General features: G+C 51.3%; 1 protein-coding gene across 1 annotated transcript; it reads right to left on the bottom strand.

Moving 5' to 3' along the window:
- Nucleotides 1-27,720, bottom strand: LOC135320396 (matrix-remodeling-associated protein 5-like). The gene is made up of 7 exons (XM_064483498.1): nt 27,608-27,720; nt 24,906-25,121; nt 19,651-19,780; nt 19,071-19,461; nt 10,809-15,776; nt 6,862-7,762; nt 1-3,199 (listed from the first exon to the last, which is right to left on the bottom strand). The coding sequence occupies exons 1-7, from the start codon at nt 27,652-27,654 to the stop codon at nt 1,291-1,293; spliced, it is 8,562 nt and encodes a 2,853-aa protein (XP_064339568.1). The 5' UTR covers nt 27,655-27,720; the 3' UTR covers nt 1-1,290.
- Nucleotides 27,721-27,932: the final 212 nt, after the last annotated feature.

The raw sequence follows: 27,932 nt of genomic DNA, 5'->3' as shown, positions 1-27,932 counted from the left end.
TTGTTTGGAAAATATTATTTTATTATCAAATGTACATTTTTATTGACCTTAAAAATACAGTAAAGCAGTCATGGAAGTAACAGGTCTCCTACTTTCCGTGGACACAAATTCGTAGGATGTGGGATATTCCAGGCTTCTCCTAAAAGCTCTGGATTCATTTTGTGGGGCCACAACTTAACTCTCTCCTTCCCTTCCTCTCATCTCCGCTCCCTGCCCCCACAGCTCTCTCAGGGTTAACTCCATAAACAAGGAAGTCCAGCATCTCAGCCTCCCCCAACGTAGGGTTCCTGGGAAAGGAAATATTCTAGCGGTTAATGAATACGAAGGAAGTCGGGGAGGGAAATATTTTTTAATTGCATTTCCATAACTGCTGTAATGTATCCAAGTCTTGTAAAGACCAATAATTTATTACCTTTCATGAGACAGAAAGCGTGTCTTTCTCTTTCTACTCTCATCGTCTGATTAGAAAGAAAAAAATTTTATAATATATATCTGTATCTATATCTATATCTATAAAACAGTATTTAAAAAGTGAGTTCCAGGGAGAAAATATTCTTTCATATAAAATGATAGCTGTATTGTATGAAACTTGTACATGAAAAAACAAACAAAAAAAATCAATCACTCTGGTTTTCAGCCCTGGTCGGGCAAACTGAAGATTTGAAGTGACAGAGGAAAGAAGGGGAAGATGGGTGCTCATTCTAGAACGTTCTACCACGTTAAAACGGCAGCAGGTGATGGGTGCTCATTCTAGAACGTTCTACCACGTTAAAACGGCAGCAGGTGATGGGTGCTCATTCTAGAACGTTCTACCACGTTAAAACGGCAGCAGATGATGGGTGCTCATTCTAGAACGTGCTACCATGTTAAAACGGCAGCGGGTTAACTAAGGCGATGTGTCTTCCTCAGGGTAGCAAGGCACTGTGACTGTCTACCATTTCTTTTCCATGGATGTTCCTTAAGGATCCTAGAGATGCTCCTTAAAGCATCCGGGCAGTGTCTGCAACACAGAGACGGCAGTTTGCACCCAAGTGCTGAGAAATGCAAGAACACATGGAATCCTGTAAACACGGAATAAAGTTTCCCCAATGTCTGCGTTCCTTCCTTTCATCAACAAGCGTAGGTCAAGGTCAGTATGAGCCTGAAATCCAACCCGGGGGTCGGGGCGGCCACGGTGACCCACGACACATCCTTTCAGAGCTCCAACTCTCGGGCCCCAGCCTCCCGTACAAACAAGGCTTTGTGCCAACTCCCTAAGCAGCGGCCGTGGGGTCCATGAGCTCCGGTGTTTCAGTAGACGTGGATGTAAGTTGTCTTGGAGTCACTGCCAAGGATGTTTTTCGCGGTGCACTTGTAAAAGCCCGCGTCTCTCTGGGTGGCCTGTTGGATGGTTAAGGATCCCTGCGGGTGGAGGAATCTGTTCCCGTAGAGACGGGCCTGCGTTCCCGCCGTCAGGTGCAGTCTGTCCGGCAGCTCCCAGGTGATCTCGGCCTTGGGAATCCCCATGGCCATGCAGTTCATCTTCACGGTGCTCCCGGGCCGGGTGTAGATGACCGGCGTGGGCTCACTGGTGATTCGCGGCGGGTAGGCAATCACGATGACCGGGACGTTCACGACGGAAGGGCCGTACTCGGTGTGTGTCTTGCACACGTAGGTCCCCCGGTCGAACACCGAGGCGTCGAGCACGGTGAGGGTGCCGTTCTCCCAAAGGGTGAAGCGTCCCCGCGTCTGGGGGCCCTCCAGAACCAGGCCGTTGGGCAGCGTCCAAGAGGAGCGTGCCTGCCGGCGCCCTGGAGGGGTGCAGGGCAGTTGCAGGGTCTCGCCGTTGATGATGCTCACCAGGTTGTGGTACTGGTTGCTCGTCTCGGGTTTCAGCCCCACCTTCAGAGAGACCAGCCGCTCGGTGTAGCCCGCCGAGTTCCTGGCCACGCAGCGGTAAGCCCCAGCATCCACGGATGAGAGGCCACTGATGTGCAGCCTGCCGTCCCCCTTGTGGAAGAATCTGTTCAGCTGCTGGCCACTCTGGAGCTCCGTCCCGTTGGGAAGGACCCACAGCAGGCTGGGCGTCGGGGTCCCCGTTGCCGAGCAGTTGAGACTGATGGTGTGGCCGGCCATGGCCGTGATCTTCTCGCTGACCGGGTCGTGGAAGACGGGCTTCTCCACTGGCTCCAGGACCGTGAGCTGGACCATCAGCCTGGCTTCTCCACCTTCATTGCGCCCAATGCAAGCCAGCTGCACGGAGTCGCTCTTCCGCAGACTCCTCATGTCCAACGTGCCGTTGCGGTGGATGGTGATCCGGTTGCCGTAGTATGGGGCCGGCAGCACCACGCCCTCGGGAAAGGCCCAGAACACTCTCGGCGTGGGGATGCCCTCCGCTCTGCAGTCGATCAGTTTCCGGCTCCCTCCCGGCGCTATCTCCCGCACAGTGGTGATGGCGTTGGGGTTTCCGTTGATCTTGGGCGGCTGGACGTCGACGTGAATCCAGACCATCTTCCTGTCCTCGCCGGCGCTGTTCCTGACCACGCAGGTGTAGTTGCCGCTGTCCGAGCGCTGGGCTTTCTGAATAAGGAGAGTGCCGTCGGGAAATATCTGGTACTTCTCGGAGGAGGTGGGGACCAGCCTGTTGGTCGGAGAAAGCCACGTCACCCTGGGCGTGGGCTCGCCTTTGGCCTCGCAAGCCACGGTGACCACGTCCCCATAGGGGACGTGGACCACAGAGTACGTCTTGTTCCGGATGGCAGCGGGCTCGGTCACCACCTTGACCCGCACCCTCATCTCGTCCTTGCCAACTTGGTTTTCAGCAAAGCAGGTGTAGTCGCCCTCCTCCCGCAACCCGACTTCGTTGAAGTAGAGCGTGCCGTTGTTGAAAACAACGTAACGCTTGGTGCGTCCACCGCTGTCATCGGACTGCACGAAAGAGTTGACCAGGCTCCCGTCCGGGAGGCTCCAGGAGATCTCAGGGTTGGGGAGCCCGGTGGCCACGCAGTCGACTTTGAGGTCGCCCCCGTAGAAGACTCTGTGATCATTTTCCTCTTTGTGTTCGATCTTGGCTGGCTTCATGACCACGTTCACCTTGAGGACGACAAAGTCATCCCCAACCTTATTCCGGGCGACACACAGGTAATCCCCAGCGTCTTTGTCCGTGACAGATTTCACCACCAGGGTCCCGTTGGCAAACACCTTAATTCTGGAATCAAAGCTGACGAAAAAAAAGAAAGAAAGAACAAGGAGTACGATGTGAGTCTCCCAAACACTCTCCCCTGGCTTGAGGTCACCGGAATGAAACAGAAACAGATGGTTCTGAAAACGACCAGCGCTAAGGGTTACCGCTCAAAACGTCAGCTGGTTTTTGCAGCCTGGAGGGGATATGGCGTCCAAATGCGGAAGTGATTTATTTACCACAAATAACAGCTCTCCAGTAGAAGTCTGACCTCTGGCTGGCCTGGCCACTGAAGATGTGCGATGCAGTCGCAGACGTAGTGTGGGAGGGTGGGGGTGTGGGGACCAAATATTTGCATGGGGGTCAGCGTGGAGCTGATTGTAATGAAAAAATCAGATGAAACGCTAGAGTCGTGGAGAGAATGAATACACACCAACCTTAGAAAGAGGTGAATTTGTTCCTAAATAAAGTGCTTTACAGGCTGTTTTTACTCTTGGCAATTTTTGATTATATTGTGTCCCATTACAAGGCAACCAGGCAGGGGTCGCGCAATGGATCACGTAACCGCAGCTGGACCCAGAGTTTCGATGCTAAGACTGCATTCTTCAGAGCTTGGTGCTACTGCTTTAAAGTCTTCTTCCCTAGAATCTGTAACAAAAGTTTAATGACCGTCACCAGCTCCCACCCCACCCCACCCATGCTGTCGTTCCCTTCCCTCATGGGATGGACCTGAACTCACACACTGCTGACTTAATATTTAAGAAAGATTTGCCGTGTGAAGATGCAACATGGCGAGAACAATACAAGAGTCTTCCTTGGCATGTGACGTTTCCAGAAATACACACTGGCGTGTACCTCAGCAATGCAGAACTAATGTTTGGAATTTTGGGAAGTTCCTACTTTAAAAACGTCCAGAGTGAAAAAAAAAAAAAAAAACACCCTCAATTTCATATAAATCATAATAGTGGCATCCGCCAGGGGAGCTTGAATATTCATCCTTAAATATTTGCTGCACACTATGTCATTCTAATAGCCTGTCTGGAACTCTGTCATCGATTAAACAAACAAACAAAAATGTCTGCCTGTGATGGAACTCAACCTAGTAACTCGATTATTGTTCATCCAACCTCCTCCTAACAAGGACCAAGTAAATGGTTTTGTTGGCCATGAGTGAGAGTCAAGTTAACATGAATTAGTAGGTCATTCAATGACAGTAGAGCAGACAGAGATATTTTGGTGTCTCTTGGAGTTAGAATCCAAAAATGAGTACAGTAGCACATGTCTGTAAACATTTCGGCACTTCTGTAGCAGCAGCTCCTAGCCTGGGCATAATGAGAACCAACAGAGCAGCTCTGAAAACTGCCCATGTGCACACATCGCAGGGGACTTGGCTTCGAGACATGGAAGTCTGACATCTCTGCTTCCAAATAGTGCCAATGTGTAGGCGGGGAAAAGAGCCCGCTGGTTTATGACGCTCACTTGGGCTGTTGAATTACACGCCCCTGAGAACGGAGCGAGTCAGAATCTAAGAATGATGAAGCTATACAGAGACCGTGGTTTACAACTGAATCGTGAGATACTAGGAGGGTGGCCCCAATTCACACGGGAGCAACATTCTTTTTCTTCAGCGTCCATTCAACACCGCCTCAACCCTGCCAACATCAATGGAAAACACTTCTCCACATGGCACGGCAAAGGCTCAGCTGGAAGACACTGCAGGGACAACTGGGTACGTGGTATCCTGGATGGGCACTGCTTTTGGTCACGCCCCAGCGAGGAACCCACACTGAGGTTCCCGGCCTGAGCTGCCAGGCCGTGGAGGCTGAAGGCCCACATCAAGCCAGGGGATTTCCAACATGGCGCCACTGACATGTCTTCACTTCCATGTTGCCAATCATTGCCTTCTTCCCCTACATCTTGAAACATTTATTAGACAGGCATTGCCTTTTTGGGATCTAACCCAGGATTTCTCAGCCTCGGCACTACTGATATAAGAGGCTGGAGGACTGTCTGATGGGGTGGGGCATCCTGTGCACTGTAGGGTGTGGAGCTGCGTCCCTGGTCTCCGCTAATTAAACAGTAGCATCTCTTTCCCACTAGTTGTGGCAATTAAAAATATCGTCAGACATTCATGAGTGTGCCCTGGGGCATAGAACCATCTAGCTGACAAGCACTTCCATAGATAGGTGATAGATAGATAGATAGATAGATAGATTAGATGGACAGATGGATAGATACATGGATAGATGGATTGTTAGATAGATAAGATGGACAGATAGATAGATTAGATGGACGGATGGATAGATACATGGACGGATGGACTGTTAGATAGATAAGATGGACAGATAGATAGATAGATTAGATGGACGGATGGATAGATACATGGATGGATGGTTAGATAGATAGATTAGACGGAAAGATAGATAGACAGATAGATTAGATGGACAGATGGATAGATGTATAGATAGATTAGATGGACGGATGGATAGATACATGGATGGATGGATAGATAGATGGTTAGATAGATAGATAAGATGGACAGATAGATAGATAGATAGATTAGATGAATGGATGGATAGATACATGGATGGATGGATGGATAGACAAATAGATTAGATGATAGATAGACGAGTGATAGGTAGATAGATACTAGATAGATAAATGGTAGATATCAGATAGGTGATGATAGATTAAAATAGATGATTGATCAATGGATATAGATGATAGATAGTCGACAGAGAGACAGATAATACTTTTTCTTGATAAAGCAGAGTTTCTCAGCACTACTGACACTGGGGCTGGAGGACTCTCTGGTGGGGGTGCCCTGTGCACTGTGGGGTGTTGAGCAGCACCCCTGGTCTTCACCCACCACACACCAGTAATGCCCCCCCCTACTCTGTTCCCTAAGTCACGCCACCTAAAAATGTCTCCAAACATGACTAAATGTCCCTGGGGACAAAATCTCCCTTGGTTGAGACTTACTTCCCTAGATATGGAAATTTAAAGCAGGGCAACAGAAGGTGCTTTTTTTTCCCCTTTTTTCTTAGCCACAATGAACTTTAAGAATTCCAAATGCACTACCCTCATGCAGTCATAATGCCTTTAAAACTTTCTTTTGTTTTACATACATTCCTTCTACCCCTAATACCATTTTAACATAACATCTGAGGCTTCCATGGGTTTTGCTGAGATTAGGTAACAGAGAAGACAACTTAAATTGTTTCATCTAATTACTGAAAATACAGGTAAACTATGATCATTAAAACAAAACCGACTGGGTGGGGAGGGTATAGCTCTAGTGGTAGAGCGCATGCCTAGTATGCACTACGTCCTGGGTTCAATCCCCAGTACCTACATTGAAAATAAATCAATAAACCTAATTATGCCCCCCAATAAAAAAAAAAAATCTACTGGTTTGTCATTCTTTTGGTGGGAGGGTGCAGTGGGGGAGCAGGGCAAGATCAAGGTGTGTGCTCTGCATCCATTTATAAAGACGAGATTTCCTCGTGTGAGAAGGGAAAGCGGCCCCCCTGCCACCCCCACGCAGCACACACAGGAAGCAACGTCTGTGTGGATTCACTCCGAACCAGCAGGCATCCTTTCTGCTGCCTGACTCCATGCAGAGGGGCGCCCAGCATCCCAAGGCGAGGCGAGCGTGGGACCCCAGGGATCGGCGGCAAGGCAGGTGCAACCCCACATACCTGAAGAGCGCGTCGATCATTCTCTTGGACGGGAGCCTCCAGAGGATGCGCGGCCAGGGGTCCCCCGAGGCGCTGCAGTCCAGCTGGAGGGTCCCCCCGTACCGGACGTCGGTCCTCTGCGGGGAGGTGCCGGTGATGCGCGCGTTGGCCGCCGCGCGCTGCACGGTCAGCTGGACGGTCCTGCGCGCCGAGCCCACCAGGTTGGCGGCCACGCACTCGTACCGCCCGCTGTCCTTGGGTGCCAGGTTGCGAATGTAGAGCGTCCCGTTGGGGAAGACGAACAGGTTCCCGTTGACGAACTGGGAGGGGCGGATCTGCGTGCCATCCCAGAGCACCCAGCGCACGCTGGGCAGCGGCGCGGCCTTGGCGCTGCAGTGGATGTGGATGCTGAGCCCCGGGGGCAGCGAGATGTTCTCCAGCCGCTCCTGGTGGATGACCGGGGGCAGGGCCGCCACGTGGAGCCGGATGGCCAGGCTGTCCGCCCCGGCTGCGTTGCTGGCCACGCACTTGTACACGCCTCTGTCCGCGAAGGACGCCTCTTTGATGGACAGGGTCCGGTTTTCGTGCAGAGTAATCCTGCCCTCCACGGGGGACACGGTCTGCCACACCCTCCTGTCGGGGAAAATCCAGGAGATCTGGGGAGCTGGGGTCCCCTTAGCCAGACACTCCATGGCAATGGTGTCTCCCAGGTAGACCGTGACATCCTTGTAGTGGGACGCCAGGATCTGGGGCTGCTGCACCGTCACGGACAGCAGGACCACCATCCTGTCTGCTCCGTGCAAGTTCTTGGCGGTGCACACGTACTGGCCGCGGTCCTGCACCTGTACGTTGCGGATGACGAAGGTGCCGTTCTTCAGGACTTCAAAGCGCTGGACTCTGGTGTGTGGGGTCATGAGAGCTCCTGGAAGTCAAAAGCAGGTGCCATTAGGTCCAACACAGATGTGCCCCTTCAAACAGACCAGACGAGGATCATGACTTAAATTAATCCTCCGCTTCATGTCCAAACAACAAAAGCGAAGACCCATCCCCAACACCTCCGATATTCTTCCATCTTGCACTAACCCCCAAATCAGGGTGCATAACCGTAACCTTCCAGCCAAGGGCAGCCAGTAGGGGTCTCATGGACAATTGTGGAAGCTGCCATGAGCCCCGGACCTTCCCAAGGTGGCCTCCTGCTTTACTTTAGTTACTGTTTGGCTGCAGGGGTGCCCCAGGTTGGCAGTCACCATCCACCTCTGCCCAGCCAGGCTTCTGAGAGTTACGCTGGGCAGCTCATTCTCTGCCCAGCCTGGTTGAGCTGAGCACCAACTCATGGTTCTAGATGGTGCCTGGCAGCGTCACTGTTTCTTCCCTCCCTCTACACGACACATGTTTTATAGCTCATCCTCTCGGAGCTCTGCCACAGTCCGGGTCTGTATTTTTTAAGTGTTTCTGATGCATTGACATCAGGGGTCTTGGTGACCTTGGAGGGACTGCCCTGCCCAGGACTGGCCAATTTCTGCATATAGCAAACAACTCACCTTTCAAATGCAAAACGACCCCTCACTCCAGGGCATCCTCTAAGGGGCTCCCACACTCAGGGCCATCGTCCACCTGTTCTCATCACCCCAGAGCCGGGTACCAGACAGGCCCTGCAACCAGGACCTGCTGAAATTGTCCACACGAGCCCATCCTAAGACTGCTCCCCCCCCGCCTCACCCGTTCCTTTCTGTGGGAACCACAATAAAAGCTCTTGTCTAGTGTTTCCCTCTTCCTCTGCCTCCTGACTGACCCTGGTGCGTCCCCGTGCAACCCTGTGTGGCGCAGTGTCACCTCTCCCCTTGGGGACAGTGAGTGACCAACTCTCGCTTCAGTGGCAGTCATCTCCTGATCTGCTGGTGTCACCATCCCTAAATAATAATGAATCCTATATTTAAAAACTGGAAGACCCCGAGTTTCAGTCCTCTCTTCCTCTCCCACACTGCTGGGTTCCTGGTCCCACGCTTCCATCACTGAGTTTCGACAAGCTCCTTTGCTTCTTCCCCTAATGATTTCCTCTAAGACGGGAGTCCTGCCTTCGCACAGAGCCCTCGGGCCCTGGAAGCTCTCCCCAGCCCCCACCCCAAGGATGACTCACGGCTTCCACCTTCTGAGTTATCTGCGCGCCCCATGACAAGGCTTTCCACCGTGGATGGGGCACTCCAGGGGCATCTGCCCAGGTTGAGGGCACTGATTTGGTTTATTGGGTAGAAAAGGCTCCATAACACGCAGGCATCGTGCAGTTCCAGGGTGACAGACAACGCTGGGGTGCACGTGAGGGAAAGTGGTTTGTGCACGCCATGAGCTGGCTGGCTTCCAGGGGAGAAGCCAGCAGCAGAGGCAGATTCCTGACCGAGGACAGGAGTGTGTCTGCATGTCTAGGGAGGGGACGTGGGCCACGGATGCTCTAAAGGGGCACAGGGCACGGAAGACCCCTAGCGTGAATGCAAATGGGGCGTCCCGGTGGAGGAAGGGGCTTTCCCGCAAAGGCACAACCCCTTTTAGAATGAAAACCCCTTGGCGCCCCCCATCTGCTGCTTCAAGCAAATCCCTTATTCAGTCTTTACGAAAGCATCTGCAGCGGAACGCTGGGCGGATCAAAGACGGCGGTGACTTCCCTACGCTCAGCGCCTCTGCTCACCATCGGAGCACATCTGACGTGTGTGAGATAAAGCTGAGCGGGGCAGGTGCAGCCGGAGAGACGGCGCTATCCGCGTCAGTCCTACCCTGGATTGTCTAAATGGAAACTGGGGAAAAAACCAAAACCCTAACCCTCTGAGCAGAATCTGAGCCTGAAAGATACAGCCGTGCTGAGAGAGGAGAAGAGAGGTCCTTTATGCAACGCGCAGCTCCTCAGCTGTTCCTAAGAGAACTGTTCCCCGTGTCGGTGTATTTTTTTTTATGTATTTGTGGGCGAGGGTGAACTCTGGGTCCTTCTGCTCTGCTGTCTTGAAGCCACTCCCTCCCATCTCAGCTTTTACTTTCTTCTGTCATCTAGAGTCTGTGTTACCATCGACAAAGCAGATGGTCATTTTTACGAAGCCAAGTGCTCTTGGGGCACCAGCCCTGGATGCCAAGTAGGTAGAGGTCACTGAAAAGACCTTTGTCATGGGCTGAATGGTGCCTCCCCCAACTCCACCTCCAAATCCACATGTTGAACCCCTGACCCCAGGACCTCCGAATGTGCCTGATTTGGAGATGGGGGTCTTTAAAGACATGATGGAGATAAAATGAGGTCACTAGGGTGGGTCCTGATCCTATAGAAGGGGGGTCCTTATAAAGAAGAGGAGATGAGGACCCAGACACACACAGAGGGACGCCCACGGGAGGACACAGGGAGGAGACGGCCGTCCGCACACCAAGGGGAGAGTGCTCAGGAGACACCAGCCCTGCCGACACCTGGATCTCAGAATTCCAGCCTCCAGGACCGGGAGACCAGACATGCCTCTTGTGTAAGGTGCCCCGTCTGCGGTGCTTTGTTATGATATCCCAAGCTGATGCCCGTATCTCTAGGATTAAATCCAAGCAATGCGTGATGAGTGCAAACCAAGCTGTACTGACTTCTCAAGCCAGTGGAAGGACAAGGGGACTCTGCACTGTTATCCCCACCCCCCTGCCCCCACAAAGGGCTTGTGGAAGACTTCTGCACTGGATCCCCCTGGGAGAAGGCAAGAGGCGTCTTTGTGGACCCTTCCTATCCAAAGAACTTCATACGTGTTTCCACGGCTCCGTGAAGATCTCACACCCATTCTGGTTCCTTGCTTCCCGTTTCTCGTAAAGGAATATGTCTGTTGATGGCTTCTCAGACGTCCCTTCCTGTCCCATCTACCTGTCCTTTCCCCAGAGTCTGTGGTTCTACCTGGAGTCCCAGACTCAAGACAACCCCTTACACAAGCCCTAGTTAAAATGCAGACGTTCAAATCCCCTACCTGTGGAGACCTTGGTCCAAGTAACAAAGGGCTTGGGTTTCCCCGTTGCCTCGCACGGGAACACAACGTCGGTCTCAGCGATGACAGACACGGTCTGGGGGAACTTGGTGACGATCTGGGGCTTTTCCCCAGGCACCCAGAACTTGGACGCAGGAAGTCCCCCGGCAGAGAAAAGCTTTGAGCTGCTCTGATGGAAGCTTCTGGAAGGTTGGACGGAAGGCGTCAAGGTGGGGATGGGGCTCCGGGTAGAGTAGACCAGAGGGACGCTCTGGACGTTGGTCGAGGGCGGCGCCGCGGTCCGGGGAGGATGTAATACCGGAGGTGCCGGGGGACCGAAATCCACGTGGGTGACGCTCTGAGAATGGATCCTGTTGTAGGGGCCTGGGTTGACCTTCCTCTCTCTCATCGCTGGGGCAGGAGAGGTGGGTATCTGGGGCTTCGGAGTGACTCCCAACTGCGGGAAAGAGAGGGTCCTGTTGAAAAAGAAAGGCAACCTTCCGTTGGAGTAGTGAGGAGCTCTCGCACTTGGGGGCTTGCCAGCAGGGTCCCTCACATCGGGGAGGCTGTTACTGCCGAACAGCTTGGACTTGCCGCTGAATCGGCCAGCTGCACGGTCCGCTGATGAACTGGGAAGGTCCGGTTTGGACCCGGGCAACGGAACCACGGGAGCTGTCGTGCTTGACCATTTTGGGGTTGTAACATGCCTGTGCTCTGGCCGAGCCCTCGACGGAGATGCGGTGGCTTCCGGTTTGCTGGTCAGGTGCCGAGGGGCCTGGGAAGGCACAAAGTGTCTCAGGGAGCTTTGTGTGGCCACAGGCGGTGGTGGCCTCACCGTCCCTCTGGGAGGGAGCACCCTGTCGGGAACTCTGGCAGGTGGCTGGAACACTTGGGCGCTCGCATCTGGGCCACGTGGTGGAAGAACGTTCTTGGTTCTACCGTCAAACGCTTCCTTTCCTAACTCCTGCTTTGGAGTGAAGTTAGGTTTGTCCCGGCTGGAAAACTCATTTGGCCTCAACGTACGCGGTGTTCCTTCAGTAGGCACGGACGGCGTTCGGGCTCCTGGGACCCCCACATGGTTGAAGGGGGCGTTGTCTTTGGAAGCTCTTGATGTCGGCGACGGTCTTGGAGTGAGAGGCGTGGGATTCGTGCTGGTTTGTGCCAAAGACACGGGGGTTGTGGGTGGGACGCTGGGGGATGCCGGCTGCTCCGCTGGGGACGGTGGCGACACTTGACTCTGGGGTCGAATTTCGGACTGGGTCATGGCTGGAGTGGTTGCGGGATGACCCTCCTCCCTGAGGCTGGTTTCTGCCTGGTTTGAAGACGCCTCTAGTTTCACGCTTGAGGGAGGCGTCGAACTGGTGACGTCTTCCTGCGGCAACAGCGCAGAGGTGGCAGCCAAAGGTGAAAACTCAGCAGGAGAATCTACGTCCTGCAGCTCTTTTAAAAGGGGCGAGTCTGTAAGAGTTTTTGAAGAGCTGGCGACGGTGCGGTCTGTCCGCAGCCTCTCAGGCCGGGCCGACGTGGGGGGGTTGCAGCTCGCGTTCCCTTCAAAGCCAAAAGGACAGGATCCTGCCTTAAATCCTCCCACCGTGGAGACCTCGGCCCCAGAAGGGGACGCCACGTCCGTGATGGACTCGCCAGGGACGAGCCTGTCAGTTTCGTAGCCACGGATGGTTGTGACCTCATAGTTCTTAATTTCCCTTCCATCTGATACAGGAATTGTCCCTTGCAGTTTATCATGAGACAGATTTACTTTCGTGGTGGTTGTCCTATAATCTTCCACTCTGCTCATCTCACGTGGGCCCCCCGTTGGGAGAGAGATGGCTGTCGATGAAGGGACAGCTTCTGAACTGGGGGTGACGACGTGTTTGTGTCTCTCTTCTGGGGCAGGGCTGGGCTTGGACGCAGAAGCTGGAGGACCGTCTGTGGACGTGGGGTACCGATGTTTGTTCGGCCTCTTGCCGTGTTTCCGGCGTGCGTATGTCCCCTTGGATGCGGGTTCTGTGTGCTTCTCCACATCCAGTTGTTTTGCTGTTCCAGCCGTGCTGTCAACCGCGGTCGCAGGAACCGGCAAACTGGCCGCTTGGTTTGGAGTCTGCATTTCGGGTACGCGCGTCGTTGGTGGAGCAGAAAAGGTCTCCCCCGGGGAGAGCGTCGTGGGCTGGTTTTGTCTGTGCCGCTGCCGGAACCTGTGGGGGCGAAGTCGTCTCCTGCCGTTGGGCCTCTTTCGAGAAGCGTGAGAGGTCAGGGCCGGTGGCGAAGTGGCCGTTTGGGGTGGCATCAGCATCGTTGCTACCGTGGTGGCGCCCGCGTCCCACAGAGGGCCACGCGTGGTTCCCCTGGGATGCTGGAAGGGAGCGACGGTGTCCGTCACCTCCAGCGCAGGGTCAAGCGGAGGGGAAGGCTCAGCGCCTCGCCTCCTGCTCTCAGCACTTCTGGAGTCCACGGCGTCTCCCTCATGCAGACCCCCTCCCCGCCGTGTCTGAGAACCCCCCTCTCTGCCCTTTTCCATCAGCGGGTGGCCCTGAGGGCTCGAACCGTTTTCCAGAAGCTGCGGGTCGTCTGTCTGCTCCTGTAGCTGCGCTTCTGCTGGGACACCTGGCTCTCCTAAAGTGGGGTCTTCGAGTGGCTCGGGCATCCTGGAGTCAGCGACCCCCGGCGTGGGGGCTGCAGTCACGTCCGTAGTGGTCAAGTCGTTCCTCTTAGCCCCACCTGGTGCTGAATTCGTCTCCAGATCTGGGTAAGAGCTGGGCACCGTTTCAGACTCGGCCAAGGAGGTGGCGTCCAGGGGCGACTCATACTCCTTGGGCGTACGCTCCGGCTCGGCTCCAGCGTCTCGTGCAGACCAGCGCCCCGTGGCTTCGTTGCCAGTGGTGGGCTCTCCGTGGACCACGCCCAGGCTCGACCGAGTAGCAGAGGACTGGTAAGCCGTTGTGCTTGCGGCCCACTTCAAGTCAACTGCAGTGGGGGCCTCAGCCTTGGTCTTCGCAGAAAACTCGTCGTCGCTAAGTCCTTCCGGGCGCGTGCTTGTCACGTGGGGCTCGGCGGGGATTGCCCCGTCGTGGCCATGTTCGACTGGAGCTGTCTTGGTGGAGGAAACAGCGCTAGACGCCTGCTTTTCCTCCCCAAAGAAAGGTGCATCTCCTGAGGACTCTTCAACGCTGGTCGCGGTCCGCACAGGCGATGCTGACGGGGCACGCACGGCGGGCGAAAGGGACGTCACCTGTTGACTCACCGCTGGAAGGGTGGTGCTCTTCACGACCGGGGGTACTTCTGTTCCCTTAGGCGGGTTTCTCCCGCGTACTCTGGCTAAAATGTCTGCCCAGTGCTCCGGGTTAATCTGTTTGTTGGCCACGTTTATTCTCCGTCTGGCCTCAAACACCCTGCGACCTTCAGCGACGTTTGTCTCCGGCTCCTTTTCAGAACTCTTCCAGGGTTTCATTTTCCTTCGCCCCTTCTTGGCTTTCTGACCTCCGGGGATACCTCCGTCGTCTTCTGTTTTGAGGGACATCTCTTGGTCCTTCGGGTGCAGCAGCACCGTCCTGGACACGTTGTCTCCGTCTGCCATGCCGGATCCCCCTTCGTCCTCCACGACGTCTCCCCTTCCCCCAGGAAGAGTCTTCCCACCTGGGCGCCTGCCTCTTTTGGATGACCTGCCAGATCCTTTCTTGTGGACCGTGACCCCTACAGTAAAATGGTCTGCCCCTTGCTGGTTGACCGCCACGCACCTGTAGTAACCACTGTCGCTGCCTTGGACCTTTGGGATGGAAAGAGTTCCGTCTGCCAACATGTACGCGTGGGACGTGTTAGCCATATCGTTAACTATCCTTCTGTTTGGGAGGATCCAGCTAATCTGGGCTTCGGGTATGGCCAGCGCACGGCAAGGCAGCATCACCGACTCCCCTGGGTCCTTCTGAACGGTCACCGTATGTCCATTGGGGGGCGGCGTGGCAGGCGTCTGCACAAGGACCCTGTACACCATCCGATCCGTTTCACCCCTCACCCGAGCGATGCACTGGTACAGGCCGGCGTCCGACTGCTCCGTGGATTTGATCTTCAGCCAGCCGCTGGTGAGGATGGAGAACCTGCCGTGCTCATCCTCCACCGGTGCTTTCAGGACGGAGCCATCCGGGAACACCCAGAAGATGGACGGGCTCTCGGAAGCCTTCACATTGCAGCTCAGCTGGCACGGGCTCCCTTCCAAGACCGTCTGGGCTCTCTGCACCGCTCTGCCAGGCTCGATCATCACCCAGCTCCTGCTCCGGGCCTGCCGCGCGTCTTTGGCGGACACGGTGAGGGCGTGCTGAGACGAATAGGACAGCAGCACCGTTTTGGCCGTGCTCTGACGCCGGTTGAGTTGGATGTGGATGGACGGCTGCATGACCCACTCTGGCTCCGTAAGGACGTGGGCTCTGACGCCCGTGTAGTAGAGCGTGTCGTCGTCCGCATCCTGCCTGTACTGGTAGCCGAGTCGGGGGTCTTTCCCGAGCGCGAGTTCTCGGTGCAGCTTGACAGGAACCTCGCTGTAGTAGGCGATCAGCTTCCACAGCTTCTCGTACGTTTCCCGAGTCATCGGACACTCAAAGTCCAAGGCGACGGTCGCATTTATTTCCAGCTCCTGAGGGTCCGTTTGGTTCAAGTGTATCTTGTACAAGTCCATCGGCTTCTTGATGTCACAGGCCAAGCTCACTGTGTTCCCGTGTTCGTCGCTCATATTCAGAGAAACGTTCCACGGGGGATACTGGAAGCCCTCCAAGGGGAACTGGTTGTCACTGTCCTCCTCTGCGTCCTGCTCTTCCTCGCTACCCCTGCTCCTGTTCTGCCTCAGAGGGGACTCTATGGACGGCTTCTGACACGTGATGTCCTTCAGCTTCTGAATCTCCTGTTTGTGCAGCTTCTCGGGGCTGGAGCACACGGAGCACAGCTGACCCCCTTCGTAAGCTTTGTCCTTCTTACACTTCAGAATGCCTGAAACACATAATCGAACACACACCCCGTAAGTCAGGGGACCGGAGAACGGCCAGAGGATAAAGCCCTCATCTGCAGTTTTCTCACCTGGGGGCGGGGGCTGCATTTCCAGAATGATTTAATGCTTTGCCCACCTTGCCTGTCCGACGTCACCTCGGACTTTCAACCCATTTAGCGCAGTGTGTGGTAACTTACCCGGCTTCTGTCACTTCTTGAACATGAGTAATGAGTACTTTTTTAAAAGGTATTTTTTTTTTTTAGTTAAAAAGGAATCTTGCAATCCCACTCCCGGGCATGTATCTGGAGAAAACTGTAATTCGAAAAGATACATGCACCCCAATGTTCATGGCAGCACTATTTATAAATATGGAAGTCATGGAAGTAACCTAAATGTCCATCGACAGGTGACTGGATAAAGAGGAAGTGGTGTATATATACAGTGGAATACTACTCAGCCATAAAAAAGAATGAAATCATGCCATTTTTAACAACATGGATGGACCTGGAGATGATCATACTAAGTGAACTAAGACAGAGAAAGACAAATATCATATGATATCATGTATATGTGGAATCTAAAACAAATGACTCAAGTGATCTTATTTACAAAACAGAAAGAGACTCACAGACATAGAAAACAAACTTACAGTCTCCAAAAGGGAAAGGGAGAGGGGAGGAACAAATTTGGAGTTTGCGATTAGCAAACACAAATTACTTTATATAAAATACATAAACAACAAGGACCTTCTGTACAGCACAGGGAACTATATTCAACATCTTGTAAGAACCTACAAAGCAAAAGAATCTGAGAAAGAATATATGGATAGATAGGTAGATAGATAAATATAATGAATCACTTTGCTGTACCCTTAAAATTAAGAAAACATTGTAAATAAATTATCCTTCAAAAATTTTTTAAAAAGAATCTCTATTCACAGATATTATACAATTTACCTTTTACAAAGGTCCAGGAGAATCTGCATAAGGAACTGCAACCCACGAAAATATTTCCAGGTTGCAGGACCAAACTTTGGCATGAACCGTGTCTACCTTTTATAATTATTTCTTTTGCTGGAATTTTTCATTTCAGGCACTGATTACTTTTTTTTTTGGATTCATGTTCCACGCTTGGCTTCTGGGACACCAAATCCTCCAGAATTTTCTCCTTCTCCGGCCAACACATTAGGGATGAAGCGTTCCTTGATTCGGTCTAAGCGCTTCCCACTTCTTGGTCTGCCCTCACCGTAGACAGCCTCGCCCGCGTGCATGGATTCAATTAGCATCCACCCACCACCGATGAGTTCCACATGTGCAGCTGCCGTCCAAACACATCCTCCTGAGCCCCACACCCAACGCCCTACTTGACATGTCTATTTGAATGGTAAAGAGACCCCTGAAACGGACATTTGTAGAGCCATCTTATGTTTTCTTCCCTGCTGGACGTCTCATGGCTTTTCTGTATTAGTCACTGCTGCCCTCATCTCTCCTATTGGGGAGAGTAGAAGACGAAGATTTTTTTTTTTTTTTTGGACAGTCTTCGTGGTACCTGCCTACTTGTTTAATCTAATCCCACTGGGAACAAACCAGCCAACATCCCATCGTCTGTGACCCGGAGTATTATAAACCTTCTAGCTGGTGTCACCCTATTTACTTCTGCGTCACTGAACATGGGTTTTCCATGCATTGTTCAAAGCAAAAACCCCCAATTTGCAAATATGATGGCTTCACATACCTCCCCCAACACAGACACACACACACACACAAATATGAGACAAACAAATATAATACACACCGCACATACACACAGAGGAAACACACAAACATATAGAGACATACATGCACACACACGCACACAAAGGCACACACGTGAATCTCCAGAATGACTATGTCTTGCTGACTGAAAAAGCTTCACGATTCCATTTCCATACTGTAGTGTTTCTGCTGGGAAATGAGTCTCCCAAAGGATTTTCAGCACGCCCCACCCTTCTCCACGCCCAGACCTACGGGGGTTTAAGCACTGACCTAGGAATGGAAGTGACATGTGACATTTCTGGTTGAGACTATGAAGCAGTGGGTATGTTACTGTCTTTCCCCATCGCTTGCCTGGTTGAGCAAATCTGATGTCAGATTTGCAGTGGAGCGACAGATGACACCACCTGACAGTCTCCACCAATCCACGGGGTTGGGGGGGGGACCACCTGACCACCGTCAGTGCCTAAGTTAAACTGTGACATGAGGTGGGTGTGCCAGAAGTCCCCAGATGCACACAGGCTGAGAGGCTAAGTCAAAATTCAGGATAGGAGAGCCTCTCAGAGGAGAACTTTCAGTGAAGATGCAAAATCTGAAAAGAAGCCAGCTCCTTGAGCATCCAGCAGAAGAGTATTCTTGCCAGATGTTGAACCAGTCCAGCGACGGTGAGTTGGAAATGGGTTCAGACAGTGCAAGGGACAGAAAGGAGAGCAGTGCAGATGGAACTGGGTGAATACACGGGACAGTGGGGCCAGCCCCTTGCAGGAGCATGGGGAGTGGGTGGAAACCAGTGAAAAACCAGTGAAAAATGTGTTCTGACCACTGCCCTGAGCAGGCGTTGATTCAAGAGGAATGTGATCCATCAACGTCGCAGTAAAACCCGCTCAGAATGCTCCATGTGCATCCTTAGACACCTAAGAAAGGAGGCAGCCCCAGGCTGGTGGCGGTGGGGACGGAAACGGACAAAGAGACTCAGAGATGGTAAACCTAACGGGCTCTGAGGACGGGTTCCCATGTGGGGCTTGGAGAAGGGGGTGGGAAAGAGAATCTTTATTTTGATTCAAAATCCTCTCTTGCAACGTCTACATGTCAATCCTGGTTTCTGTGGTTGTTCTCTGGATCAATACAGAACACCTGTCTTCCCCCGTAATAAGATCATAATCTCACAGCCACGCCCAGCCTTCTCTTTTCCAAGCATCGTTGAGTATTTCCCATAGGACATGGATGCACAGAAAAATCTCACCTTTAGCTGTAGCCCACGGTTAAAGATAATACTCCAGACACCCATTCTATGCCAACCATGGTCAACGGTCTGTGGTCGATTAAATGATGGTTACTCTATGTTCTGCTAAATGACACACACATTTGAATTATGCAATGGGGGGGGGGGTGTCTTGACATTTAAGTTGTAACATTTCCTGCCTCGCTGATTTGGGGATGGGATTTAAGCCGACCCAAGACAGAGCAACACCGGCATGCTGGAGAAAGGAATGTTTCCAGAACGGTAAGGAGAGGGCATCCAGGAGTCACACTGGCTGTTCTTACCTTTGGACTTCGCATCCCATTCCAGGAACCACCTCATCTCACAATCACAGGACCACGGATTCCCGTGCAGGTAAAGGTTCTCCAGCAGTGGCATGTTCTGGAGCATGCCAGCGGGGAGGGTTCTCATCCTGTTCTCCGCCAAGTAGAGGTGCCTGACGGTGGAGAGTCTGAAATAATCCAGAAAGGAGAACGTGGAGAACGTGGCGGGGTGGAGCTGCTGGAGCATGTTCCCCTCCAGGTGGACGAGCCGTAGGGACGTTAAGCCGCTGAAAGCTTGCGGGTGGATGAACTCGATCTTGTTGTGGTCGACGTGGAGCCTCATTAAATTCCAGAGGCCCTGCAGGGTCTGCCCCGTGATCACTCGAAGCTTATTGTAGCTGAACTTGAAGACCTGCAAAGACGGGGAGGGCAGAAAATCCTGTGTATAATTCAAAAACAAAAACAAAAAAAACCAGAACAAAGGGCAGGAAACGAATGACATTAAGCTCATTTTTTTTTTTTTTTAAATGCTGTTTCATTCAGTCCCTTCTTCGTGGTCCTACAGGCTGCAATCAATGTCACTCATAACGTCCGGGTTTACCTGGAGAGACGTGAGGTCTCTTAAAGCCCCATCGGGGATGCTGGGAATGTCGTTGCCGTGAATCATCAGCAGCTCCAACTTGGTCAGTCCCGCAAACGAGGTTTCTGACAAGGCCTGTATGCTATTGAACCTAGAAAATATAAAACACGGCAATCAGACATACTGACTTCGTCAGTCCCGTCTGGGGAGGATCTCCCAGCCTGCCCAGGGGGCAACGAAGCAAAACGTTGTAACGGTACCATTCTCAAAGCACATTCCTGTCTTCAGTGTCCTTGTCTAAGGTGGGAAGGAAACAGACCCATTGTTTTAACCGGCTTTCATTCAGTTAAGGCATATTCGAGGCTGGGAATTCTGACTTGGTGAATGCTAATGTGGTTGGTGGGATTTAGGCTTTTGAAGGAAGCTGGTGGAAACGGCCCCTCATTGGAAATTCTGCTTGCGATTGGGAATCATACCAAAGACATATAGCCAGCCAAATGGACAAAAAAAAAATTGTAAACTGACTATAAATCAATAAAAAAATGTTAAAAAATGGACCAAAAACCAAAGAAACAAAAAAAATAAAACAGGCATCAAAAGCAGTCTTGCATATAATGAGAGAAGGAGATTCCCTACGATAAAGAACCAAAGTGAAATGTTTGGCAGGTGAACAAGGCCACCCCGACTTCACAGAAACGAGTTGCCGGTTCCGATGGATGATTTAAGTTGTTTGTAAACATCCTGGTGTGTTCTGGGTTTTGGTTCCGCCTAGACAATTGATGCTTCCTTGACTGGGACAGAAATTCCTCGTTTCTCCGCCGTTGCTAGTGGCACCGGAGAATCCCCAACGTTAATCCCTGGAGAATGAATTACAAGATGAATGGAGAATCCTGGACTCTGCTCTGTTGTCGGGCAGTTACGCTGGGTCAGTGCTTCTGCTCAAGTGAAACACACCTATCGTAACACCATTTGTTGTTTCCCCTCGTCACCTAAATAAAAGGAACTATGTCTGCAGAGGACACGAAGAGCTCATAGCTAACTCAGCAGATGACAGCCAGGTCCAGTTTTTCTCATCAACACCCATGAGCCTCAAAGCGGATCCCAATTTTTAGCTGGGTAATTACTCCCCTAAGAGCCAGCCTTAGGAAGCACCTTTCCGCTATAAATGCTGGCTGAGTGCAGGCAACATGACCTTCGACCGCAAAAACCGCTCACCTCAATTGCTTCTGACTCTTCAAAGAACGCTTTTCATCACTGCATTGTTTTAATGAGACCAAGGCAGGCAAAGGAAACTTCATATGGAATGACATGTACCCCATCCTCTTAGGGTACCACTAGAAGGATCCAAAATTGCGCATGACGGGGAAATATCATAAAAGGTAATCACGTTTCTTGTTTCTCGTTTTGACTCATGCGGTCAATGGACCATTATATGGAGAGCCCTGCCAACCCCGTTCCTCTGTAGTGCCTTGCTCCTGGGTCTTCTCAGCTGACCTCTGCTCTCTTTGATGGGTAAGAGGTAAAATACTACAGAGAAATGGCCCAGTTAAGAAACCCTGATCAGAGGATTCAGCAGAGAACAAATCAAGCGACAGGGACAAGCAGGCCTTTATCCTCAGCAAGTCCGCGGGACAGAAAGGCGGCAGAGGGTTCCACCTCCGACGCAAAACAGCAAAGAACTTGGAGAGTTAACAGTTCTACTGTGGACATTGGACGAGGTCTGGAGATATTTTGGGGGTGTCACAACTGGCTGGGGTGTGTGAGTGGCACCTGGTGGGTGGAAAACAGGGACCCTGCTCAGCACCCTACAGTGCAGAGGACGGGCCCAACACAGAGAGTAACTCAGCCTCAAATATCAGGAGTGGAAACTGCCTTAGCATGAGAGAGTGTTGGTCAGTCTGTCTATCTGTCTTTCTATCCACCCAACCATCCATCCATCCATCATATCTATCTATCTATCTATCTATCTATCTATCTATCTATCTATCTACCTACCTACCTATCTATCCGTCCATCCATCCATCCATTCTATCTATCTACCTACCTATCGATCTATCTAATCTATTTGTCTATCTACCTACCTATCCATTCATCCATCCATCCATGAATCTATCCATCTGTCCATCTAATCTATCTATCTATCTATCTATCTATCTATCTATCTATCTATCTATCTATCTATCTATCTATGTACCTATCATCTATCTATCACCTATATAAATCCTACAGGATTTCCCCCTATATTATCTTCTTGGTGCTTGTCTTTAAGAGACATCCAAGAGCTACAGATGCAAGTGTTGTTGGTGTCAGACATAAGAATGGAGGAACTTTTCTGGGACACACAAAAGGCAAGGGAAACACCTGAATGCCAAGCGGAGGAGGTGATTCCGTCTCCCTCCACACCTGAGGGGTGGGGATGAATTCTCTCTGCGTCTGTGTAAAAACCACCAGAGAGATGGGGAAATTCACGTGGCATTCAAGGAAGAGAATTTGATGGGGGCTGAGAAGACCTGGGATACAGCCCCGTTCTGTAATTGATTACCTCTTTACCTTCCTCATCTGTTGATTGGCAATTAGTGACTACATAACCACCTAGATGAAATGGTTTCTTAATATCAGAAGTACAGGATGGTTTTGCAAGAAACACACATATGGAATCACTATGTTGTACACCTGAAACTCATAATGGTATAGGTCAGTGATATCTCAATAAAAAAAAGAAAGAAAAATAAATATATGTGAAACTGCTTCATGGATATCTATGAGTATCTAGTAAAATTTAAAATAAATTTAAATTTAAAATAAAGTAAAATTTAAAATAAAATTTAAATTTAAAATAAAATCTGAAGTAAAATTTAAAATAAAAAAACAAAAAGCAGTATGGGCATGTGGGAAATTCCAGAAAGATGTCATCAAAAGTCATCTTTTCATCAAGGGGGAAAAAGAAATCTTTAAAGGTCTATAAATTAGACATTAAGTGGATGATTGTTTTTCGTACTCAGAAATATTTGGAAGATAATTTTTGAGAAAGCTTTTTGGGGCTGTTGAAACAGGAAAAACCAATGTTCTTTCAATGCTGAATGAGAACCCTAAAAAAAATGTGTGTGGGAATGAAAAATTCCATGAGTGCTCTGCCAAGAATCCCTCATTCCTTGAGAGTTTTAAACCCTTTGCCGACTGCTAAAAGACAGTGCAGATCCTGAGTTCTATCTGTAGTAAACATTGATCTTGTTTCTTTTTTCCTTCCCCCTTTTTTTCCCCAACAGAATGCACAATGCCTCATTTTCTACTTTGAGACTGATTTTCAGAAACAGTGCTGTGACATTATAAGAGTGATTTAAAAATGTGACACACTGAATCATGTTACAAATTAAGCCAGATGGAAGTCATAGATTTGGCGCAGTGAAGCTATTCCTTACTTGTCCCCCCCCCCCTCATTTTATCTTTAACACAATACAAAACCATCTCAAGATACTATTGGCCGCAGTACGAAAAACAAGCATTTTGGTATCTAAATTTCTTCCCAGGGGCAATGCCTTTAAGATACCATAACGCATCGTGTTCACCATCCATTGTTTGAAATGAAACCTCCAAAAACTGTGTTCTAATTGAAACGCTACTTAAGTGCCCCCACTTACAGAGCACGGCAATTTAAAGCTGGGCAGAAGAAAGTCATCTTGAACAATGTGAATGAGCTGCAAACAGCTTGACAGATACAGTTTATAGGTCTTTGCACGACTAGAGCCATCAGTTAAACTTTTTTTTTTTAGGGTGCCTGCAGTATCTTCCCCAAACCCAGTTCCAACCTGACAGCCCAGACCCCCAACACACAACAGGTGAGGTATTCATGCCTCTTAGGCAGGAGTCACACCCTCACCCCTACCCTTTTTAGGGGGCCCCCTATGGCCTATCTGACAGGACCCCCCATTCTGTGCCCTGCAAAGGGGTCAGAATTGAGGGATTAAGTGGGTAACCCAGGAAGTGGGGCACTATGCTAAGGAACGGCCCGCGGAAGACACAATTCGTAGGCAGAGGCATTTTGCACACCAGGAGGTGTAAGAGAGAAGAGAAATCACACACAAACTCCATTTTTCCTTCCCACAAACCTAGCATGACCCATTTTACCCTGATTCAAAGCAAGTTCCTCTTCTTAATAAACTGTACGATTGTACGAACAGGAACTGGTTTAAAAGCTGTAAAAAAAAAAAACTGTTAATTGCCCCTCTTCTGGCAAAAAGCTTTCATCCTTCTGGTTAGATTTTCAGATAATCACACTGTAAAGTTTGTCAACATTTTTTGGAGAAAGTTATTTAATGGTCTGTTGCTATGGATGAGGGAAGGTTCTATCTTATTGTCTTAACTTCTCATTCTTTGATTTTACTGCTGGACTTTATAATGAATAAATATGAGAATTTAAAAAAAAAAAACTCTCTACTCAAAGATATCGAGGCACATTTATGGCTTTTTGTTCATTGACTCAAGCTTGGCCATTTCTCTAAAATGTCCCCATGGTGGCTACTCCTCAAACCCTTAATCGTTTTGTTGCTTTATAGATGGTAGAAAGTGGCAAATATATTTTGCTGAAGGAGTCCAAATGATTGTTCGCTATTAACATTGTACGAGTGATTGTCAAGTATGAAAATGGTACATGAGGCAGCTACAATTCACAGCAACTCACACTGAGGCATAGAGAGCATCGATGTGTCTAAAACAGAATAAAAACAGAAAAATCCTCCTTGAAATGCTGCACAGAAATATCTGTTCCAAAGACATCAATGTTTTCCAAAGGCAGAATCTGAAAGAACTCTTATTTCATCAGAGTCAAAATCACATCATGAGGGTAACTTACAAGGTGTCAGAAATGTCTGATTCATCCTTTTTTTTAAAAAAAAATTATTATTCTCTAGTAGTTTCTGAGGTCTACTTAAATACTATGAGTGTATTTATCTGTGTGTCATATGCGTTCGCATCTGCAGTGTACTGAAGAATTGTTATCAAAGGAGACTTATCGAGGAACTGAAGTTGTCCATGACGGTTCATTATTAAGCCTTGTGATGGAGGCTGTGGCTGGTGGATCAATTCAGATGACAGCCCCCCAAAAGACCAGTTACACACGTCCCCGTGATTCAGTGCAGATAGGAGCAGATAACTCAAAACAGGGGGACGAATGAAGGAGGATACATCTGCCGTTGCGCGAATGCACAGACACGTTCGGAAAACCAAACAAACACGCACGCGAGGAGGCTGAAATTGCTCACAAAGAATGCGGTACAAACCCCAAATTGATCCTTTCCACATGTTTAGAGATCCCGGCGGGCACTGAAGCCAAGGAGCGAAATGTGCAGTGGACCTCGCTGGGAACGTAGCAGGCACAAGGGTGAGGACAGGCGAGCGTGGCGCGCGGGTGTCCCCAGAGCAGAATCAGCACCACGGAGAGTGCTTGCCACGGCGCCCGCGTTGGCATCTTGTCGGGGGGCGTTATCCCAGAACACCTGTCGGGGGGGAACCACAAAACCAGAGGCGCTTAGTGCCAAGGGAGCACGTCTGTATTTTCAGCAGATTTTACTTGCACCGTGCATTGTGGGATGCAACTTCCCCCAAAAGCAGAACATCTGCGTCAAGAAACATAAAACAATTAAAAAAAAAAAAAATTCGCCATTAACGTTCATCGTTACTGTAAAACGTAACCTCCATTCTTGACTTGGATACTGCGATTTGGAACTCTCACTACGTTGTGAGAGCATACGCAATACACACACCGACACAGACACCCACAAAGATACACAAACATATACAAATATATACTTGTATAAATGTATATTTACACACACATATGTATTTGTATAAATGTGTGTATATATATATGTATATTTGTGTTTGTATAGAGACAAGAGATACATTTATGTTTCCATAATAAATAATAAAAATACATATGTGTCCACCTATAATGTTAATTCCGAGCCATTAATATATTGTACATACGTGAACAGAAAGCATCTCAATTTGCTATCAGGACTGCTTCCTTCTTTCAATGACATCCTTTAAAGTTTTAATTATATCTTCTTAAACGTGCCTACAGAGGCATTCGCTAAAGCCAAATTCATTCCATTGTCTGTGGGTTTGTTTACTCTGTTTAAAAAACTTTTTTTCTTGGAAGAACCAGAACGTTGAGCTGGTTCACTGTCACTGTTTATCAGGGAGAAAGTTTGGGGGAAATCCTTGAAAAATCTACTATCGGATAGACGACGGAAAGTGCCTGACTAAGAATCTTCAGGCCAACAAAAATATGATCAAGAGGACAAAAAGCAGAAGAAGAAAGAAAGAGAAGGGGAAGAAAGGAAGGGAGGGAAGGAGGGAGGAAGGAAGGGAGGGAGGGAGAAGGGAGGGAGGTAAGGAAGGAAGGAGGGAGGGAGTGAGGGAGGAAGGAAGGAAGGGAGGGAGGGAGGGAGGGAGGAAGGGAGGAAGGCAGGGAGGGAGGGAAGGAGGGAGGGAGGGAGGAAGGAAAAAGATGGTCAGGTAAGTATTAGCATCAGCTACCTCCTTTAGAACGTCAGCGATTATTTTTTTCATGCATCCATTCTGGCCTTCATCGTGGGATATTTTTGTCAACTCTTGCACGAGATTTATTTAGAAAGGGGTAATGCACACGGGCAGTAAAGAACAGCGTAGAGAAACGCGCCCGTCCGTTCGCCCCTGCTCTGGGCAACCCCTAACTTCTGATCATAAGCTCTCCATCGGATCACACGCGGCACGGGCATCCCCAATCCGCAGCTTTTCCATCCTTTACAGGACCTCGAAATAGATACACCCTTAAGCCTGTACGCGTCTCGCCTTTCAGCTGCCCAGAAGGAGCTGACGGTGCAGGCAGCTTTGCAAAAAAAAAAAAAAAGAAAAAAGAGAAGAAAAGAAACACACACACTGAGGCTCCTCCTCCGCGCCCTGGGGCGAACCGGCTCCCGAAGCCCCGCGGAGAGCGGTTTCCTCGCTCTCCGAGCCCGCGCCTCCCCCGCTCCCGCCCGCGCGCTTGACCTCCGCGCGGGGCTTCTGCCAAGGGCTTCGCGGCCCGCGCCGTGCGCCCGCCGGCGGGCCTGGCCCCGACGGCCCGCTGCCTCCTCTGCAGCCTCGCTCTCCGCCCCGCCTTCCACGCAGGTCCCCTCGAAGTCCGCAGGAACGCGCCCCAGGGAACCCTAGCCCCGAGGCCGCGAGGGAAGGCGCCCCAAGCCTGCAGGACCGCCGGGGCCGTGGCTCGCGGCGCTCGGCCTTCCTCCCCGCCGGCGGGGGACAACCTGCAGCGGCCGGGCGCGTGGCCCTGCGCCCCCGGCGGGCTGCCGGCGGCCGCTCCAACGCCTTCCCGGGGCGCGGCCCGGCGGCCCTGCAGACCTCCGAGGCCTGGGAGCCGGACACTGTCCCAGATGGCGACTTACCCAGCTTCCGCGCGGCTCAGCCACCCCGCTACCCCCGGGGGCTTTCCGTCTCTCTGTTCCAGGGGAGGAGGAGGAGCGGGGTCGGCGTGGGGGAGAGGTGAGGAACGGGGGAGAGGGTTTTAGTGCCGGGAACCTGAGGAATTTGTTAAGAGGCTCCGCAAAAGTGGCTTCTCCCCCCACCAACCCAAGAGCGCAGCCGGTTTTACTTGGAGATCCGGCTGGTGACTCCCTGGAAACCGGGGGTGCCTGAGCGAGGGGTCGCTCGGAGAGGGGAGGGTAGGAGTAAAGAGAAAGGGTTAGCGTTCCTTAGACCTGCTCCACGCACCTTCCCTCAAGATGCCGCCAGCTTCTCCCCTGGAGGGTAACAGCCCCCTCAGCCCTTTGACGTGGTGCCAAGATTAACAGTTCGACGTGTCTGTTCGCCTCCCCTCTCGTCCCAAACCCAGCAGAGTCCCTCCTTTGGCCGCCCCCAACTCTTTCCACCCCCTGCAGACAGAGCCAGCACCACCCACCCCACCCCACCCCCGGGCGCCCTGGCCGCGCTCGGTCCTCACCTGTCCTTCGGAAGCCGCGACACACGGGAGCCGTGCGCCCAGAGCATCCGCGGGGCCGGGGCGCGCGAGTCACCGCCGGGGGTCCGCCGGGGCCATGCCCTTCCCGGCGCTGGGGGCGAGGCAGGGCGGCTTCCCAGAGCCGCAAGGCGAGCCGGCTCCCTTTTATTCCCGGCGCCGAGAGACTTCCCCGAGTGCACGCCTCGGCCCACCCCCACCCTGCCCCACCCCGGGGACACAGGGCGCGGGCCGCAGCCCAGGGACCCTGGCCGCGCCGCTCTGCGCTCAGCCCTCCTCTCCGCCGCTCATGGCGCTGCGTCCGGAGCGG

Source organism: Camelus dromedarius, chromosome Y, assembly GCF_036321535.1.
Source record: "Camelus dromedarius isolate mCamDro1 chromosome Y, mCamDro1.pat, whole genome shotgun sequence".
In the NCBI taxonomy this organism is placed as follows: Eukaryota; Metazoa; Chordata; class Mammalia; order Artiodactyla; family Camelidae; genus Camelus; species Camelus dromedarius.
Note: the sequence above shows the minus strand (reverse complement) of the source record. Positions and strands in the feature narration are given on the sequence as shown.

Excerpts from the sequence above, each read along its gene's own strand:
- LOC135320396 (XM_064483498.1), bottom strand. The coding sequence starts at position 27,654 with ATGCTCTGGGCGCACGGCTCCCGTGTGTCGCGGCTTCCGAAGGACAG. Across the intron at positions 19,781-24,905 it reads GTGGAAAGGATCAATTTGGG|GTTCAATAGCATACAGGCCT; the intron begins GTTTGTACCGCA and ends TATATTTTCTAG. Across the intron at positions 15,777-19,070 it reads ATGGGATGCGAAGTCCAAAG|GCATTCTGAAGTGTAAGAAG; the intron begins GTAAGAACAGCC and ends TATGTGTTTCAG.